The sequence below is a fragment of the Triturus cristatus genome, chromosome 1_2, assembly GCF_964204655.1.
Source record: "Triturus cristatus chromosome 1_2, aTriCri1.1, whole genome shotgun sequence".
NCBI lineage: Eukaryota > Metazoa > Chordata > Amphibia > Caudata > Salamandridae > Triturus > Triturus cristatus.
Genome location: NC_140580.1, coordinates 88,102,432 through 88,119,552, shown reverse-complemented (window position 1 = coordinate 88,119,552; position 17,121 = coordinate 88,102,432). Strand labels below are relative to the sequence as shown.

The 17,121-nt window shown below is 42.4% G+C and overlaps 1 protein-coding gene across 1 annotated transcript in view; it reads left to right on the top strand.

Moving 5' to 3' along the window:
• LOC146866855 (prostate stem cell antigen-like) overlaps window positions 1-14,208 on the top strand; it is a 105,293-nt gene extending 91,085 nt beyond the window's left edge. The window contains exon 3 of the mRNA XM_085614588.1: window positions 10,509-14,208. Within this exon, the coding sequence (XP_085470714.1) occupies window positions 10,509-10,708 (200 nt within the window). The 3' untranslated portion in view covers window positions 10,709-14,208. The remainder of the gene's footprint in view (window positions 1-10,508) is intronic.
• Window positions 14,209-17,121: the final 2,913 nt, after the last annotated feature.

The following is a 17,121-nucleotide window of genomic DNA, read 5'->3' as shown; positions in this document are numbered from 1 at the left end:
CCCCTCATCAGCCAGGCTAGCGTGAATCCAGAGGCAAAGTGAGCATGGGACTCACATCTGTGCATACCCTGCCAAATTCGCACAAACAAAGCAAACACAAGAAGATGGACGGAGCACTGCATCTTTTGAGACATTCACCCCCAGTCCCAGATCTGGGTTGAATCCATCATCGTTCTTTAGCTCACTTTGCCACCCCACTTCAGACCCAGCCATATGCAAATCAGTCTTGACCCTGTTCCTCACGGGAACAGTCCAGCCCGAACTGCCACGCTAGATCCTCGCTGGACTGGAAACAACCATCCTGGGACCAGTTTCAGGGTAACACCCCTCATCACCCAGACTAGCTTGAATCTAGTGGCAAAGTGAGCAAGGGACCCACGTCTGTGCATACCCTTCTAACTTGAATTCATCTTTGTTTTTTAGCTCACTTTGCCACCCCAGTTCAGACCCAGCCATATGCAAATCATTCTTGACCCTGTTACTCATGGGAACAGTCCATCTCGAACTGCCAAGCCAGGACTTCCCTGGACATGAAACAAGCATCCTGGGACCGGTTTCAGGGGAACACCACTCATCAGTTAGGCTAGCTTGAATCCAATGGCGAGCAAGGGACCCACGTCTGGGCATACCCTGCCAACTTAGGGCTAACAAAGCAAACACAAGGAGATGATGGACGGAGCGCTGACAGAGTGGTAAAGTGAGCAAGGGACCCATGTCTAAGCATACTCTGCCAACTTAGGGCGAACACAGCAAACACAAGGAGATGATGGACAGAGCCTGTGCTTGACCAGAGGGTTTAGGGTCTCCATAATTGAGGTATAGTTTGAAGAAAGCTGCAAAACACATAATTAGAACGACAAGCCATGAGAATGCTTCACTTTTTGTATCTTATTTTACTGACAAACTACATGACAACGTATACTCGAATACTTATTGATGTTTTACAAAAATGTTCCAGTGCTCCCTGGTTGAGATGGTGCTTTATCTCATTGTATGGTTTCGGTAATCTTATTTCAAAGAATAAATATTTTATAATTAAAAACATGGGCTGTATCATGATGAATTGCGAAATAGTAATGAGAAATAACAGACTCATTCCGGTGACTATGTGCTGAGGTGAAACTAGGAGTTACAAACTCTATTGAGCATAAAATAGGTCACAATGGTGAGCTCTAGAGGTAAGACTATGTCCTACAACGGAACTTCTTATGTTTAATTTTTGTTACTTGTAAACATGAAGGATTCAGGTCATTTATCAGCACCCTGGTGGAAAAGTGGGAGATCCCTGCACTGTGTACCAACACTGGTCAAATAGGTAGGCTTAGCACATAGGTGGGAACTGAGATCACTTGGACAAATCCCAATGAATGAAGACCTGGGTTCCGTAGCAGCCATACAAATAGACTGCAACAGTTCTGAAATTTAAGAAAACTAACATTTAGAAAGTGACTTGAAGATTGCTGTGAATTTAAGCATTTATCTACCTCTATAAGCTCTGGAAAGTGGTCAGACAATTACATGTTTTATGATTTGTGGATCGGATGAGCAATTTAATTTCATGCAGTACTCTTTTTTTTAACTTATTTGCTGGATTTAACTGAAATAGTGTCCCTAAAATCAAAGCTTATTTGCTGACGGCGTGGCTTGCGCGCCGCTGCGAGATGGCGGTTCGCGCTTGAGCTCCGTAAAGAGCGAGGGCCGACGGAGACATTGCTGACGCTGAGGAATGCCCCGCTCAGCGCCGTAGATGGAATATTGCCTGGGAAACTGCCGTGTATGCTACGAGGGAGTTTTCTAGAGGTGGAGAGTGGCCAGAGTCCATTTATTGGCATTTTAAGGTGGCGCTTCATGTTTTCACGAGCGGCCGCCATTTTGTTTCTTCTGTGAGGGAGTTTTACTCTCGCTTCTACACGACGACGCTACTGGATTATCCTGTCAGGAATGGAGGCATACAGGAGCTGGTGACGTTTTTTTCACTTTTCTTGAGTTTATTTAGTTTTTTCCTGCCGCCTATTGCAGTGCTGCCCCTTGTGTGAACTTTTTGAGGTTTCTGCTACTATATTATTCGTCAGACGCACTGCCACTTCCTTATGTGAGGCTTCTTTGCTCTGGGCTTGATTTTGGTTATTTTCGTAGTCGGTGAGTGCCTACTTGCGCCTGCAGCACATGATATTTTTTGTGAGGTGGTTTTTTTTGACTGGGATCGCCTGCCATATTCTCTGTTCGGCGTTTTTTGATGCAAGTGCATTATTTCTTCCTGCCCATTTTTCATCTCGCACATTGAGTGTTTTACAGCCCCTGGCATTTCTTGCTCTCACTATATCTGAGGAGGTGTATTTTGTTCCTATTGAGGTGGTTTGCCCTATGGCTGAGAATATGGCCCCTTCACCGAATGCTAAAGACGTTAAGGACTCTAAAGCATCTCTTAAGAGGTCCAAACAGGTTTCCCCAACACCTGAGCCTGCTCCTAAAGACACTAATTCGACTCTTGAGTCCATCCTGACGCGCCTTAATGAGGTCTATGAAATTGCGCAGTCTACTAAGACTAATACAGATTTATTGCAGGTGGAGGTGTTAGCCATCAGGAATGATTTCAAGGCCCTTTCCCTTCGTGTTTCAGGTACAGAAGCACGGATTAGTGGCGCAGAGGATACCATGCAAAAGCACTCTAGATCTCTCACGCAGATAGAGCATTCCATGGCAGCATTGAGGAAAGACCTCACTGAACAAGAGGATCGTAATCGTAGATCCAATCTGCGAATTTTTGGTCTTCCAGAGGATGTTGAGAAAGAGGCATCTTCCATGATTGAGTTTCTTTATCAATGGATTCCATCTACACTACAAATTTCTTTCCATAAAGATTTTGAACTGGAACGGGCACACCGTGTCCCCTCCTTTCGCCCCAAGTCTGCTACGCAACCAAGAGCGATAATTTTTAAACCGTTGCGTCATCAACATACAGAGCAGATCTTGGCTCATATGCGGAAGGTTAGAGCTGTCTCTTGGAATGGCCATCGTATCTCAATTTCTCAGGACTTTGCCAGGGATAAGGAGGAAGGGCTTTCTTAATCTTCGGAAGCGTTTGTCTGAGATGAATATCCCCTTCTCCTTTGCTGGTCCCTCAAAATTCCGCATTACTTTCAAAGGTCGTGTCAGAATTTTCGACGAACCTGCGGATTTGGCCTCGTTTTTGGATAATCAAATGGAGTTGCAGATGGATCTCCAAACGGGGGCTTCACATGTTCCTGGTTCTTCTGGCACCTGATGCGGCTATACATAATCCATTGTTTTTTGTCTTTGTCAGATCTATTAGTCTAGCTGCTTTTAGATCTGCGCGGTGGTCTTTTTGTCCATTGGTTTTGACGTATTTCTGTCGTTTCTTGGTGCTCCCCTATTATCGTTATGGTGTTTTGGTCTTTAGTGTTGTTAGTTTTATTGTATAAACCTTTTAATTTTTTGTGGTAGCATCTCATGTTGGCTTGACTTCACTCCTGTTCGCGTGTCGTCCTGTTACTCCTTGCCTCCCCAGTTTGTCTCTCGACGTATTAGGTCATGGTCCTTTTCCTTTCCCGTTGTTTGTCTTCGGTATGTGCGTCGACTTTTGTGGTGAAATTTGGTTTATCTTATCCTTTTGTGGTCGGTCTTTTTGCTTCATGGTTGTTTTTTTGTTATTTCGTATTTTATGGAGTTGGTCATTGTCTTTTTCTTTGCTTTATCAACGTGTTGCTGTATGGTTTGTCTAGGTGTTTTAATCATATCTGTTTACTAGGTATTTATTTATGACTATATTTAGAGTTAATATGGGTCATTCATATAGTTGCTAGTTATACCTTCTTTATTGATTTTTTCATTGAGTGATTTGATTACATTGTGTTATTAATTGTCTTTTTCGAGTAGGTTAGTTTTTTATAGATGCTTTGTACTTGATAGATCTATGCCTCTCTTACCTACATGCCCACTTACTTAGGTAAGTATACTTATTTTGCCAGTTTGGGTGTATATGGCTTTATTTACTCATGGCCAGTTGTCTATAAGTTTGTATATAGATTTTACATATTTATATGTAGTATTAGATCTCTTATTTAGCTACCATAGGGATTCACTGACTGCTATATTGATAGGATGCTATATACCGTTTTTTATTATGTTTCACTTATTGTTCCATATTGTATCATATAGTATGCTTTAGATTGTATTTCTTCTTTTCTCTGCATTATGGTCCTTTTTCTCTTGATGGAGTCCGTTTTGGTCTGGTTCTACCTAATAGTAATGTTATCTTTTAGTTCACTTTCCATCAGCTCTTATTGCCTGAACGTGCTTTCTTTTTCTCTCTTTCCTGCTCTTACCGTTCTCTATGATTCATTTTAATTGTTATATATATATTAATTTGGTCAAACGTGTTGCCTTTATAGTCTCTCATTTCGCTTTATTTTCTAAAAAGTTATAATTAATTCCAGCTCTTAGTTTTTAGATAGTTTTTCTTTTAAAGTGTATAATCAGCTATGCACTGTTCTGGGGCTTTTTATGCTGTTGTTGTTATTTCTCCTGTTGGCCCCTCGCTCTTTTTCCCATGTCCCCCCTTGTATGAATTTGGTCTTTTTCAGACCTGCCGGATGGGCCCTTCTCTCTCTCTTTTTCTGTTTTCTTTTGCTTTCTTTTTCCTCTTCTTTCCTTTTTTCTTTTCGGATTTCCTCTTTGGTCTCACCCTGTTTTGTGTTGGATGTTGATGTCTGCTGGTTAGCTCTCCTGGTTGTTGCGCTCCATTTGTCACATATGGAATATCTTTTTTTCCTGATAATGGTTCTATGTCTGGACTAAATATACTTTCCCTTAATGTTAAAGGGTTAAATCATCCAGTCAAAAGGTCAAAGATTTTGGACTACTGTAAATCTCTTTCTTCGGATCTCGTCCTTTTTCAGGAGACAAAGCTCTCTGCCAAGGAGGCGTTGTTTCTGAAGAAAGAGTGGGTCTTTGATGTTGCTTGTTCGGATGCTTGTGGTAAAAGGAATGGGGTAATTACCTTAGTTTCTAAACACTCTGGGTTATCTATCATTTCCTCTGAACAGGATACAGAGGGTCGTTGGTTACTAGCTAAGGTGTCCAATGGTAATGCTGACCTATTTGTCATGAATATTTATGCCCCCAACAAGGATGACCCGTCCTTTTGGAATACGATCACCAAAAAGCTTGAGGATACCCCTCACTCTGGCAATCTTATTGTAGGTGGTGATTTTAACTTGCCAATGGACCTTATCTTGGATAGGAATTCTGCCTTTAACTTTCGTCCCCCTAAAGCTCACAAACAAATGACTAATATGTGCTCTCTTACCCATCTTCAGGATGTTTGGCGTCTTCATAATCCCACTGGTAGTGACTTTTCCTTTTTTTCTTCCCCTCATTCCTCCTTTTCACGCATTGATTATCTTTTGGTTCACTCTTCTCTGGTTCAATTTTCTTCCTCTCCGCTTATTCACCCTATTTTAGTTTCTGATCACGCCGCAGTGACATTTACTCTTACGTCCTTTGTCCCTAGGGCACGAGCTCGTTCGTGGAGACTCAACACAGAAATTTTACATGATGAGTCCTTGGTGCGAGAGTTTTCCAATGACATTGAGACTTTTTTTACTGAGAATGTTGGGTCAGTCAGTTCCCCTGTTGTTCTCTGGGACTCTTTTAAATGTACTTTCCGTGGTCAGGTCATTAAATGTATGTCAAGGAGAAACGCAGCCATTAAAAAGGAACTCACGGACTTAGCAGATGAGATCAAACGTCAGGAATCCCTTTTTCGACACTCTCAGGACAAGACCTGCCTCCAGTCTATTAAGAACTTAAAGTATTCATACAACACTATAGTCACTAAGAGAGCTCATATTGGCCTGCAGGCTCAGAAATCTAAGAGACTGCTGTTTAAAAATCGTGCGGGCAAGATTCTTGCAGCCACTTTAAAGTTCCAGGAATCTTCTTGTAATACTTTCCAAATTCCTTCTATTACTGACCAGTCTGGTATGAAAAAATTTCAAACTGCAGAAATCCTTGAGGTTTTCCGTGATTTTTATAATAATGTATATACCCCATCGGCTCAAGCTTCTTTTGAACAATGTCAGGAGTTCTTGAAGTCGGTTCCTTTGAAAGTCGTTTCGGAGGAAGATAATCAATCATTAAATTGCCCGATTACTTCTGATGAAATCATTTCCGCGATTAAAGCTACTCGGTCTGGTAAAGCTCCTGGTCCTGATGGTTATCCTATTGCGTTTTATAAAACCTTTATTCCCGTGCTTGTCCCGAAACTCCAATCCGTTTTTGATGCTTTTATTAAGGATGGTTCTGTGTCTGGTTCCGCGGCTGATGCTACTATTGTAGTTATCCCCAAAGAAGGGAAGGATCACGCAGATCCCAAAAATTTCCGTCCCATTTCCCTTCTTAACATGGAAGCCAAGATCTTTGCTAAAATTTTAGCTAAACGCTTAGAGTCCTTTATTCCTCAATTGGTTCATCCCTCCCAAACAGGTTTCGTAAAAGGGCGTCTTGCACGGGATAATATTCGTACTTTTTGTCATATTCTTGGTGCCGCTAAACGATCTAATCTTCCGGCGGCTGCCTTGGCCCTTGACGCTGAAAAGGCCTTTGATAAGGTATCTTGGCCTTTTTTAAGAGCTGTTCTATGTGCACATAATCTTGGTGATTCCTTTATTCGTATGGTTATGTCTCTTTATTCCCGACCTCGGGCTAATATACGGGTAAATGGTGCTACGTCTTCCTTTTTTAACCTTTGTCAGGGCACTAGACAAGGGTGTCCTTTGTCCCCTCTCTTATTTTTGTTGTCCATTGATCCTCTCCTTAGAATGATTGACTCGCATCCAGATATTAAGGGGTTCTCTTTTGGGTCTCATCAGATAAAAACAGCTGCATATGCAGATGATGTTCTCATTTTTTCTGATGATATTGAACTGGCCATCCCTGCTATTTCGGATACGATTGCTCTTTTTTCAAAAGTTTCAGGTTACACTCTGAACAAAGATAAGACAGAGATGTTTCCTTTAAATGCTTACTGCTTCTTCTCTCATATGGGTTCGGCTGGCTTTAAATGACAATCTAAACAGCTAAAATATCTGGGTATCTATTTTTGTTCCACCCTATATGCTACGGCTACTTATAATGAATCCCAAACTATTCTTAAGGTGAGACGTCTTTTAGAAAATTGGTCTCCGAAACATATTTCTTGGTGGGGCCGTATGCAGACTCTTAAAATGATGATTACTCCTATTATTAATTTTGTTTCCTCTATGCTTCCAGTAAGGCTTTCTGATTCCTTCTTTCATGAACTTGATTTGCTTACTTCTAAATTTTTATGGAATGATAGAAGGGCTAGGATTGCTTATAAATTTTTACGGAAATCTTATGATATGGGAGGCTGTAATTTTCCTGATTGGGGGAAGTATCAAACTGCTTTTCTGGCGTCCCAGGGTGCCCTTTGGTTTTCTTCTCCATCTATTCATGTTCCAGCATGGTTGACAATAGAACAGGAATTGGCCTCCCCACTTCCGACTCCATCTTTTTTAACTACAAACACCCTTTCTATTCCATTCTCTCGCTCTATTATTTTAGACACGATTGCTGCGGTTCGTAAGGTTGATAAGAGAGTAGCAATTCCATTACATAAAACTAGATGGTCGTCTATTTGGCGCAATTCTAAAATCAAAATTAATATTGACCCTGAGTTGATGTCATACTGGGCTGGGAAGGGTGTCTCACTTGTTAAACATCTCTATGATTCCAACAATGATCCTTCCCCTTTCTCATCCCTTGCTCAACAATTCTCTCTATCTAATTTGGATTTTTATACTTTTCTTAAGATTAAGGTTGCACTTGCTAAAGTCCACCTTCATCCTTCTTCCCCTATGATTACGCTTTTTCAGCTTTGGATCAGGACTGGTCATGTTGCGTCTCGGATTTACAAATTTTTATCGTCCTCTACACTCCCTTCCCAAACTGTCACACAGCAAAAATGGGTACATCATTTTGATCATAGTGTTACTGCTCATATCTCTTCTGATACCTGGCAAGATATTGGTAAATTTTCTCTTCGTAACAAAATTGCCCCCTCTCTAACACAGTCTAAATTTTTCTCTATTAATCTTCTTCACTGGACTCCCATTCGTCTATATTCACTTAATCTCAAAGAAGACAATTTGTGCTGGAGCTGTGGGCTTCTACCAGGCGATTTTCAACATATGTTCCTTGATTGTTCCCTTCTCCAACCCTTCTGGGATTTAGTTCACAAACACCTCATGCTCATCTTTAACATCAAATTCCATCTGTCTTTTCCATTAATTCTTTTGGGTCCGTTGGCGGCCCCAGTCCCTTTGCCCTTAGATCCCATGGAGTTACAGTTGTTGGACCTCTTATTAACTATTGCAGTCAAAGTAATTCTCATGGAGTGGAAATCTTTTTCGTCCGTCTCTTACCATACTTGGTGGGCTTGGGTTTCCTTTCTACGAAGTGCTCATATGTCAGTGGACCATGCTCATCTTTCTCCTTCTATTTCCTCTGGTGTTTGGAAAGCCTTAGACTCGTACATGGAGTTGGCCTCTGAAGGGTTGGTGGAGCAATATCCCTTTGATTTGTCTGGTTAGTGTTGTCTTGTGTGTTGGGTGATTCCTCTGGAAATCCTCTCCTCTTCCTTTTCTTCTCTCTGTCTCTCTTTTTCTTTCCTCCTCTCTTTCCTACTCTTTCCGTCTTTTCTTTTTTCCTTTCTTCTCTTTCCTCTTCTCCCTAATTTGCCATCTGTGGGTGATACTTTTGATATATATCTTTGCCAGATATCATTTTGGGTCTTCCCTTCTTAAGTAATTTATTTATCTGATGTCTGTAGATTAATGAATGACAATGATTTGTTCTCCTATTAATTAATTCTACATTAATGTATCTATTACCTTATTGTCCGATATCAATTGTATCACTTTGGCTTGTATCTTATGTTTCATATTTGCGCTTTTAAAATAATAAAATTCTTTTGAAATCAAAAAAAAGCTTATTTGCTGACAAACTTGCAGGGGCGGCTCCTCCACTAGGGCAGAGGAGCATTGCCCCACTGCTTTCTCGCAGTGCGAGAAGCAGAAACATAAAATGGTAATAACTACCATTTTATGTTTCTGCTTCTCACACTGCAAGAAAGCAGAAGGGTTTGGTTGCGGGCGGGCGGATGGACAGGGCTGCTCTGCGAGCAGGGCTGGGCAGGGGAGGAGTGGTGTGCCCACTCCTGAGTGTGCATGACTGGTTTGGTTGGCCCCAGAGGGCCGACCAAACTAGTCATGCACACTCTGCCCTTCTCCATGCACACTGCAATGCAGCCTACATGGAGTACATGACCGGGCCATTAGCCCCTGGCTGGGCGGAGTCCCGACCAACCACAACGCTTTGGGTTAGGGGTGGGACTGGGAGCCTGGCTGCCGGCTTCCTGTTCCTGCCGGAGGCAGGAGTGTAGGAGAGGAGTAGAGACGAAGTGGGACTCGGCCTGCGGGAAGGTGAGTTTAATTTAATTATTTATTATTAAATTAAAACCCACCCTCCAGCACGAACTCCTGCCCTCCCTACCCGCGAGTCATGTCGGCCGCGACTGAAACTAAGGAGAGTGGAGGATCAGTTTAGTAAATCAGAAACAAACAGGGAAGAAGGACTGTACATCCAAAAATGTTATATTACTTTCTGTGCACCAAATTTGGCTTTGAGCAGTCACATTTGGTCAGTGTATTTCTGTATGCTCTCCTGCAGTCTTTTCAGTATTCAGATAGCCTAATGTGTTTATACCTCAATTAACCAAGACTCTTAACAGCATCCATCCTATATACAAATATAGGCATTAGATATTTATCTCTCAAGAATTAGAAGTATACCAAAATTATTTTTGTTGAGGGCTGTGCTTGTGCAAACTTAGCATCGCAATAAAGGTCTATTTTGGGATGATGCTTTGTCTAGTTCAGGCTACAAAAGGGATTCAAAATGTGAGAACATAGGCCAAAGTTGGGAGATTTTTCAAAAGACAAAATGTTTCTGAAAGTCACTTTAATGAAAATTACAGACTTCACTGAACACAGACTGCCTTCTCATCCACATTTAGTACTTTTTCACTAGGTTATCTAAAAATGTTGGTGGAGTCAGAAAAGTTCTTCACAGTGGCAAAAACGAAACCTTTTTGAACACGTTGATGTCCAGCACACTGATCAAGCACCTTGGCTAATACAAAAATAGTTGTTGCATTGTTTGAAGTCCTTAAACCTAAACACAACATGGTGGGCACATTGGGCGCAGACCTAGTCTACTTGGTAGAGTCACACATCGTGCAATGTCAAATGTGACCAATCAGAAGGCCAAAATACCCGGGACAAATAAAAAAACCTGATGCGCTTCAGTAAGCAGCAAGATACTTTTAGGATCTTGTAAATGCCTTAGCTCTGCAAGAACCTAAAGAATTGTATACAATAATATTCTCGCTGACAACTCTTTTTCAGATGGTGTAATGAAGTCCTGCTCCTTCAAGTCATTCTGTGACCGGGCTGCAGAGGATGGCGCCAAGGTCCCTGGTGTCAGTGTCCATTGCTGCTTCTCCAACAACTGCAACGCCAAAAGCCTGAGTAGCAGCCAACGGATCAGTGCCTGCCTGGGCCTGCTCCTCGTCTCTGCGTTGCTACTGGTCCACCTGCTACTCTGAACTGAATATCTAAGGATAAAAAAATCACTAACCTTAATTAAACAGTATGGCTTCTTCCTTCCAGCTGTTCAGAAGCACCGGACAACTCCAGTCAAACCCATCAGTATAGACAGTATTCTAATTGCAAGGAATTTGGACACTTTCAATGCTGGCCTGCCAACTGATGCAATTCCAGGGGGAGGCTGCTCTCTTGAATAGTCACAACGTGAGACCTTTGTCAGCAGTCATCCCCCAAAGGCAATCAATAACTTCGCTGTATTTCAATTGGAGGGTATTCTATGTCCTGTATGTAACAATACCTTATGTTTGATCACAAAAATAATAATAATATGAAATAGTACATCAGCTTTTGAGATCAAAAAGCTCACTTCAGTAAATGTATAGGAAAGGTGGAAAATCTATGTAGTTTTCACTACATAGTCCTCTCAGTGGAGAGTTCATATCCTGACAAGTTTCTTAATGTTCACAACATGTAATTACCAATACTGCGCTCTTTAAATCTTGCTAACTGGCACATTTTAATGTTTTATACTTTGATCTGCTGATATCTGTGACAATGTATGAATGTATTTTTCAATTAGGTATGTCAAATGGTTAACCTATAATTTCACTTTTACTGCTAATATAGTGGAACACTTGTTGGAACCAGATTCGATGTAATACAAATGTATAATACAAGGACTGTACAATAGCAGCAAAATGTACCAACTGCATTGTGGAAATGTATTAAAGATGTAAGTGAATATGTAAAAACTTTGCACAGAACAGTTTGCTTTATTAATAATGATATGAAATATAATACCCATTTGTATGTAACTTTTTCTCAAGACAGGTTTTCTGGAGTAGGTAATGGAAGGGACCACTAGGCTCTCTTAGAGACAGAAAGCTCGGGGTCTCTAGCAATCATCCTTCAAGATACGTATTCTGCAACAGACGTGGTGACAAGTCTCTGGGTACAGAGGGAGAGGTCTCTAAATCCTCCTGGAGGGAGGTGTGTGGGGCGAGTCGAAGTACAGTGCAGCGTAGTTACCGCAATAAAGTGTAGAAGTCAAGCCATGGTGATGTTCACAACACTCATAATACAATCGCATGCGTCTTAGATACATTTTCAGTGCAAAGCATACCAGAATCAATGTAAAACACAATTCACCACTGTAGCAAAATAATGGTACAATGAACCGGGAATCTCTCCAGGAGATTGGTGATCTTGTGCTAATGGATAGCAGTTAAAGCAGAAGCTATGAATTATGCAGTAAGAACACAAACACCTCTGACCAAACACACTACATAATGAGTCAATGTTAGCGAAGCTTAAAAATGCACATAACCTACATAGTTCAGTACATTACTTGTAGTCTGAATACGCAATGTTCACACATATACACAATGGTTGCCGGTGCTAAAGAGATACTCTATCAATAATGGAGGATCACATTCTTCCAGCCTCAATAAGGGTTACTCTGTTTCAATATTAATTGCAAAGCTTCAACGCCCTTGAAGTTTAACATTTAGAGCAGTGATTCTAAAACTGTGGTCTGGGGAGTTAGTATCCTCCAATCAATTTGTGGGAGCGGTGCAAATACATCCAGCAGAATGCAGCATCGAAGATGAGCGGCCTAAATTGAATTTAGAAAAGCTCCAACCTCCCCATTAAAATTAAAATTCAGATTTAGTATATTTGTTTTATGAATTGATGTAAATTTGTTATCATTTATGTAGTTGTTTGATAAATGTTTGTTTTTGTATTTGGCAGTTCAAATCATCGAAAATACAAATGCCTGGGTCCCCACCTTCCAGTAATGACTCAGTGGGGGTCCTCGGAGTCCCCAGGTTCCAGCAATAGTGCTCACAAATCAGTTAGCACACTGGGTTCACAAGTGACAAGAAATGTCACTGGACTTTGCTAGCTTGCTAACCAACATGGTGCTGGGTAGCTGCACACAGCAGGTCAAGAAATAGTTGCAATTAAATGGATAAAAATAAGAAATGTTGGCAGAAAGGTCAGCAAGTGGGTAATATGCTGAACTATTGTCTCATTTGCTCTTATAGGGATCTATCGGTTGGGCCTCCCATCTCCATCTCTGGTGAAGGGTTTGAGGAGTTCAGACGATGTTCACAAACATCAGATGTTGGGGTTTATTCTTCAACTGCCCGTCTCTGTCTCGCAGCGAGGAATAAAATGGGCTGAAGCTCCCTCTGAGGCTATGCAGGATGCCTTAAGCAGGCTGTCTCCTTCCATGAAAGGTAAGGTCAGAGCTGCATCTCAGGATTAATACAAGAAGTGAAGAAGCAGTCCAGGGGATTCACACTCCAGAATGCACCTTCAGAACCATGGTCCACGCAGTTCTTAGTACAAAGGACATTCACTGAGCTGCAGCTCAGCTCCCTCTTATGCTACCTATGCTGGGCACTTCCTCCCTGCCAAAATGTATTCACTGCATACTTACAATTTCAACGGTCCAGCCAATCAAGCTGGGCTTGTCGTCTCCTCCTCAGAGCGAAGTCTGGGAAGGCTGCAGTGAGCCCAGTAGGGGGTTCGCTAGCAGCACTGCTGGAGTATTCCCTTCGGACGACTTTGACTTTTCACCGTTGGGAACTCATTGATGCAAGCAGCTTGCTATTGATTTCCACAAAGGTTAGCATTTATTTTTCTTTTAAATGGCGGGGAGTCCCACTTGCTTACCTTTTAATTGTTGCCCTTCTGTGAAACAGTTACGTTTCTTTGCATAAGGGAGACTTACAACACCGGCTGGTGTTTGGAGGTGGGCCTGACCCCAAAAAAGGAAACTGTGCTGTGCTTGCAAGGCCTGCCTCCACTATTGATGTTTAGTTTGTGGTTCTCCCATTCCCCTTTCTTATTTTTTATCCTAAACCACAGAACAAGTTTGTTCTGGGCACCTATGCAGTGAGGTTGGAGGAGCGCTAAGGAAGACCTACACTTACACCTTCAGAAATCCTAAAACCAAGGAGAAGAAGGAAGACCTGCACTTACACCTTCAGAAATCCTAAAACCAAGGAGAAGCAAGAAGAAGTGAGGTGTGTGATTTGCTTCCATGGGCAGACCTTATCTTCCACCCTGCAAATGCCACTGATACAACAAAGCAAATGTTCACAATCATTCATGGGTAAACTTAAAAACAGGGGTACCTCTTTCGGAATGACTACATATGGACGTTCAGTTCCCTTGGCCCCCCCCCCCGTCCCCAGCCTCCCGGTACTCCTTCCTTTCGTGTGCTGCTTAATGGTCTGACCTGGAGTCCCCCGGAGGAAGCCTGACCTGCGCCGTTTGTCTTTATGCCTCGCCTTTTGTTTTTCTTTTAGTTTTCTGTGTTTTTTGGATCTAAGTCTCCTGTGCCTCTAGAACTATCCGGACTCACTACGGGGCCGACCCCCGGGAACCGACTGCAGCTTTGATAAATGTATATTTCATTCTGTACTTAGCGGCCGGCCCTGGTGGTTGTAGGCCCGTGCTTGTAATCGAATTATTGTTCAATAAAGACTTTAAAAAAAAAAAAAAAAAACAGGGGTACCAGTAATGTTTGCGAACATCTTCACTACACTCACACCAAAGTTCACAGATATCTAAGAACATGTATACATTAGGTATATAAACATTAGATTTATTCAATATCAAAGCCACAATGGGTCTGTCCCACCTGCTCCTGGACTTAAATTTACACAGGGATCATCAGTGAGCAACACCTCTAGGATACTCCTGCACATGTAGTATCATTTTGCAGTGGTGGCTCCTCCGCTAAGGCGGAGGAGCGTCGCCTCACTACCATGAAGCAGGAAAAAAATGAAAAAATTAAAAGATAATAATGGAATGATATTATCATTTTATTCTGTCCTTCTGCCACGGCAGCTTTGCGTGAGGGGCAGGCGGGCTGCAGGGGAGGAGTGGTAGAACCCTCCTAAGTGCGCAATGACTGTTTGGTCGGCCCTCCCGGGCAGCCCGAAACAGTCATGGGCACTTTCCCTGTCCTCCATGCAGGCTGCATTACAGCCTGCGTGGAGAACATGCCCACCCCTCCAGTCCCTGGCTGAGTGCCTTGTCACAGCACTCAGACCAATCACAATGCTGCATTGAAGTGTTTCGATTGGTCAGGGGAGCCTGGGTGCTTACCAATCACAATGCTGCATTACAGCGTTGTGATTGGTCAGGGTAGCATTGCGGTGACGGAGTACAAGATGGAGGAGAGCAGGAGAGGAGACGCTGGACCCGGCGCAAGGTAAGTGTATCTTTTTTTTTTACATTGTGCCCCATGCCCCCTGCTACTCCCCGCCCGCCCGCCACCTGTGAGCTATGCCGACCGCCACAGTCATTTTGTGAATCTCCTGATCTGGATACCTGAATAATAGTTTAAGGCAGTAAATACTGTATCGAGAGAGCAAATCTGGGATGGAGACAGACACAGAGTGTCTTCATGTATCCTTCAAAACCCGGTAGGAGAGGGAGGACTTGGGGCTATATATGAACTATATTACCTGGACTCCCAGCTGCAATGGCTGGCCTGGTGGATCGAAGGATCCAGACTCGAAGAGCTGGGTTCACTGTGAGAGAGGCAATGGAAGGGTTCTTTGATTGTACTCTTGTTAGGATTTAAGATGTGGGGAATGAACATACTAAATTTCTTATGATTGTACACTGGTATTGGAAGAGAGTGGTATGTAAGACACCACAACGCCACCTATATGCACCTGCACTACTGCCAATCAGCATGCTTCCTGCAAGGGAAGGATATGTCATGGAAAAGAAGGGCACTCAAAATCAGGGCCCATATATTACACTTCTACTGCCCAGGACCAAGGAAAGAACCACCTCATTTAAACTTCGAGTGGTGAAACCAATACGTTTCACTGCAACCGATACCGTCCTATGTCAGTTCAAACACAAGGGTGACCCTGAGATGTAACCATGGGGCTCAGGGGCCCGGTGTATGACTATTCCATTTTGTGTGTCGCATATTGCGATTTGTTGCAACTCGCAAAACAGAATGTACTAATGTGTCTCTAATACATTTAGCAATTCCCAATGGGGTCAAAAATGAACTGCCTCATCAATATTCATGAGGCTAGTTGCAATTCAAGACCCTTCGGAATGGCCAGCACTCACAGGGATGGTGGCCTGCTGGGGTCAGCAAACCACCATGTCTGTGACTGCTTTTTAAATAAAGCAGTTTTTTATTTAAAGCAGACCTTTTTCCTTAAAGGAAAACGGGATGCATTTAAAAAAGAAAAATTAAATGTTTCATTTTCATTTTTTAAGAGTAAGCAGTGGTTCTATCACAATATATATCGGGGATAATGGATAAGGTACTTACCTTCGGTAACACCTTATCTGGTAGAGACAGGATCTAGCTGCAGATTTCTTATCTTAGAATCCTCCCCAGGCATCAGACTGGATCTGGACATTTTTTCAGCAGTACCTTTGAGCTTCTGTAGAGGGCGTCTTGCTGCTCTGTAGCGGTGTCATCTCCCGAATGTGACGTCAACCGAGTCCATTTAAGCCCTCTCCTATGCTCTGATGTCCATTTCTTTGTGACCATTTCCGCAGCGACAATGCAGAGTCACATAGAGAAACAGTCTCAGGAAACAGTGTGCCAAAAATGGAAAATTCTTGTATCAACAAGTACAGATAGCAAGAACCACAGTAGAATACAAATAGGGAATCTAGGAGAACACAGGGTCCCCAGTTCACAGAGTGGGGAGGATTGGTGGGTCAATAAGGAATCTGCAGCTAGATCCTGTCCCTACCAGATAAGGTGGTACCGAAGGTAAGTCACTTGTCCATCTAACACAGACATCTAGCCGCAGATTCCTTATCTTAGAATCAGATACCCAAGCAATACCATTCTTGGATGAGGCTATACGAACCAACCTCACCAAAGATCCCCAAATAGGAGAAGCTGGTCCAAAAGATAGAAGGGACTAGACTATCTGATAAATGATAGGTGAAGCAAGATGTGCACCAAAGGAATGATCTCCAAGAAGGACTATGTGTAAAGCCCGTAGGAAATAGAAAACAACAAGACCGTAAGCAACAGGGTAAAGAACCAGTAAAAGAGGCAAACCGAAAAAGGGATGCAATCTACGATTGGGGATGCAAAGAGCCCCAGGACAAAAGTCCTTAGAGTCCAGTCTCAAAATCAATGGAAGGAGCATATGCAGTGAGCTCAGCAGCAGCAAACACATACAATGAATAAAGGGCACCAATTGATCGTCAAGGAAACTATCCTAAGAAACAGATTTCAAAAAATGGACATCCAATCAAGAATGATGGAGAAAAGAGAAAGAGAGAACATTGAATACTGAAGAGCATCGTTAGAAAACAAGAACAGTAAAAAGAAACCGGTAGTATACTGAGAACACTGATGGATATATAAGGCATCCTCCATAATAATGTAACAAAG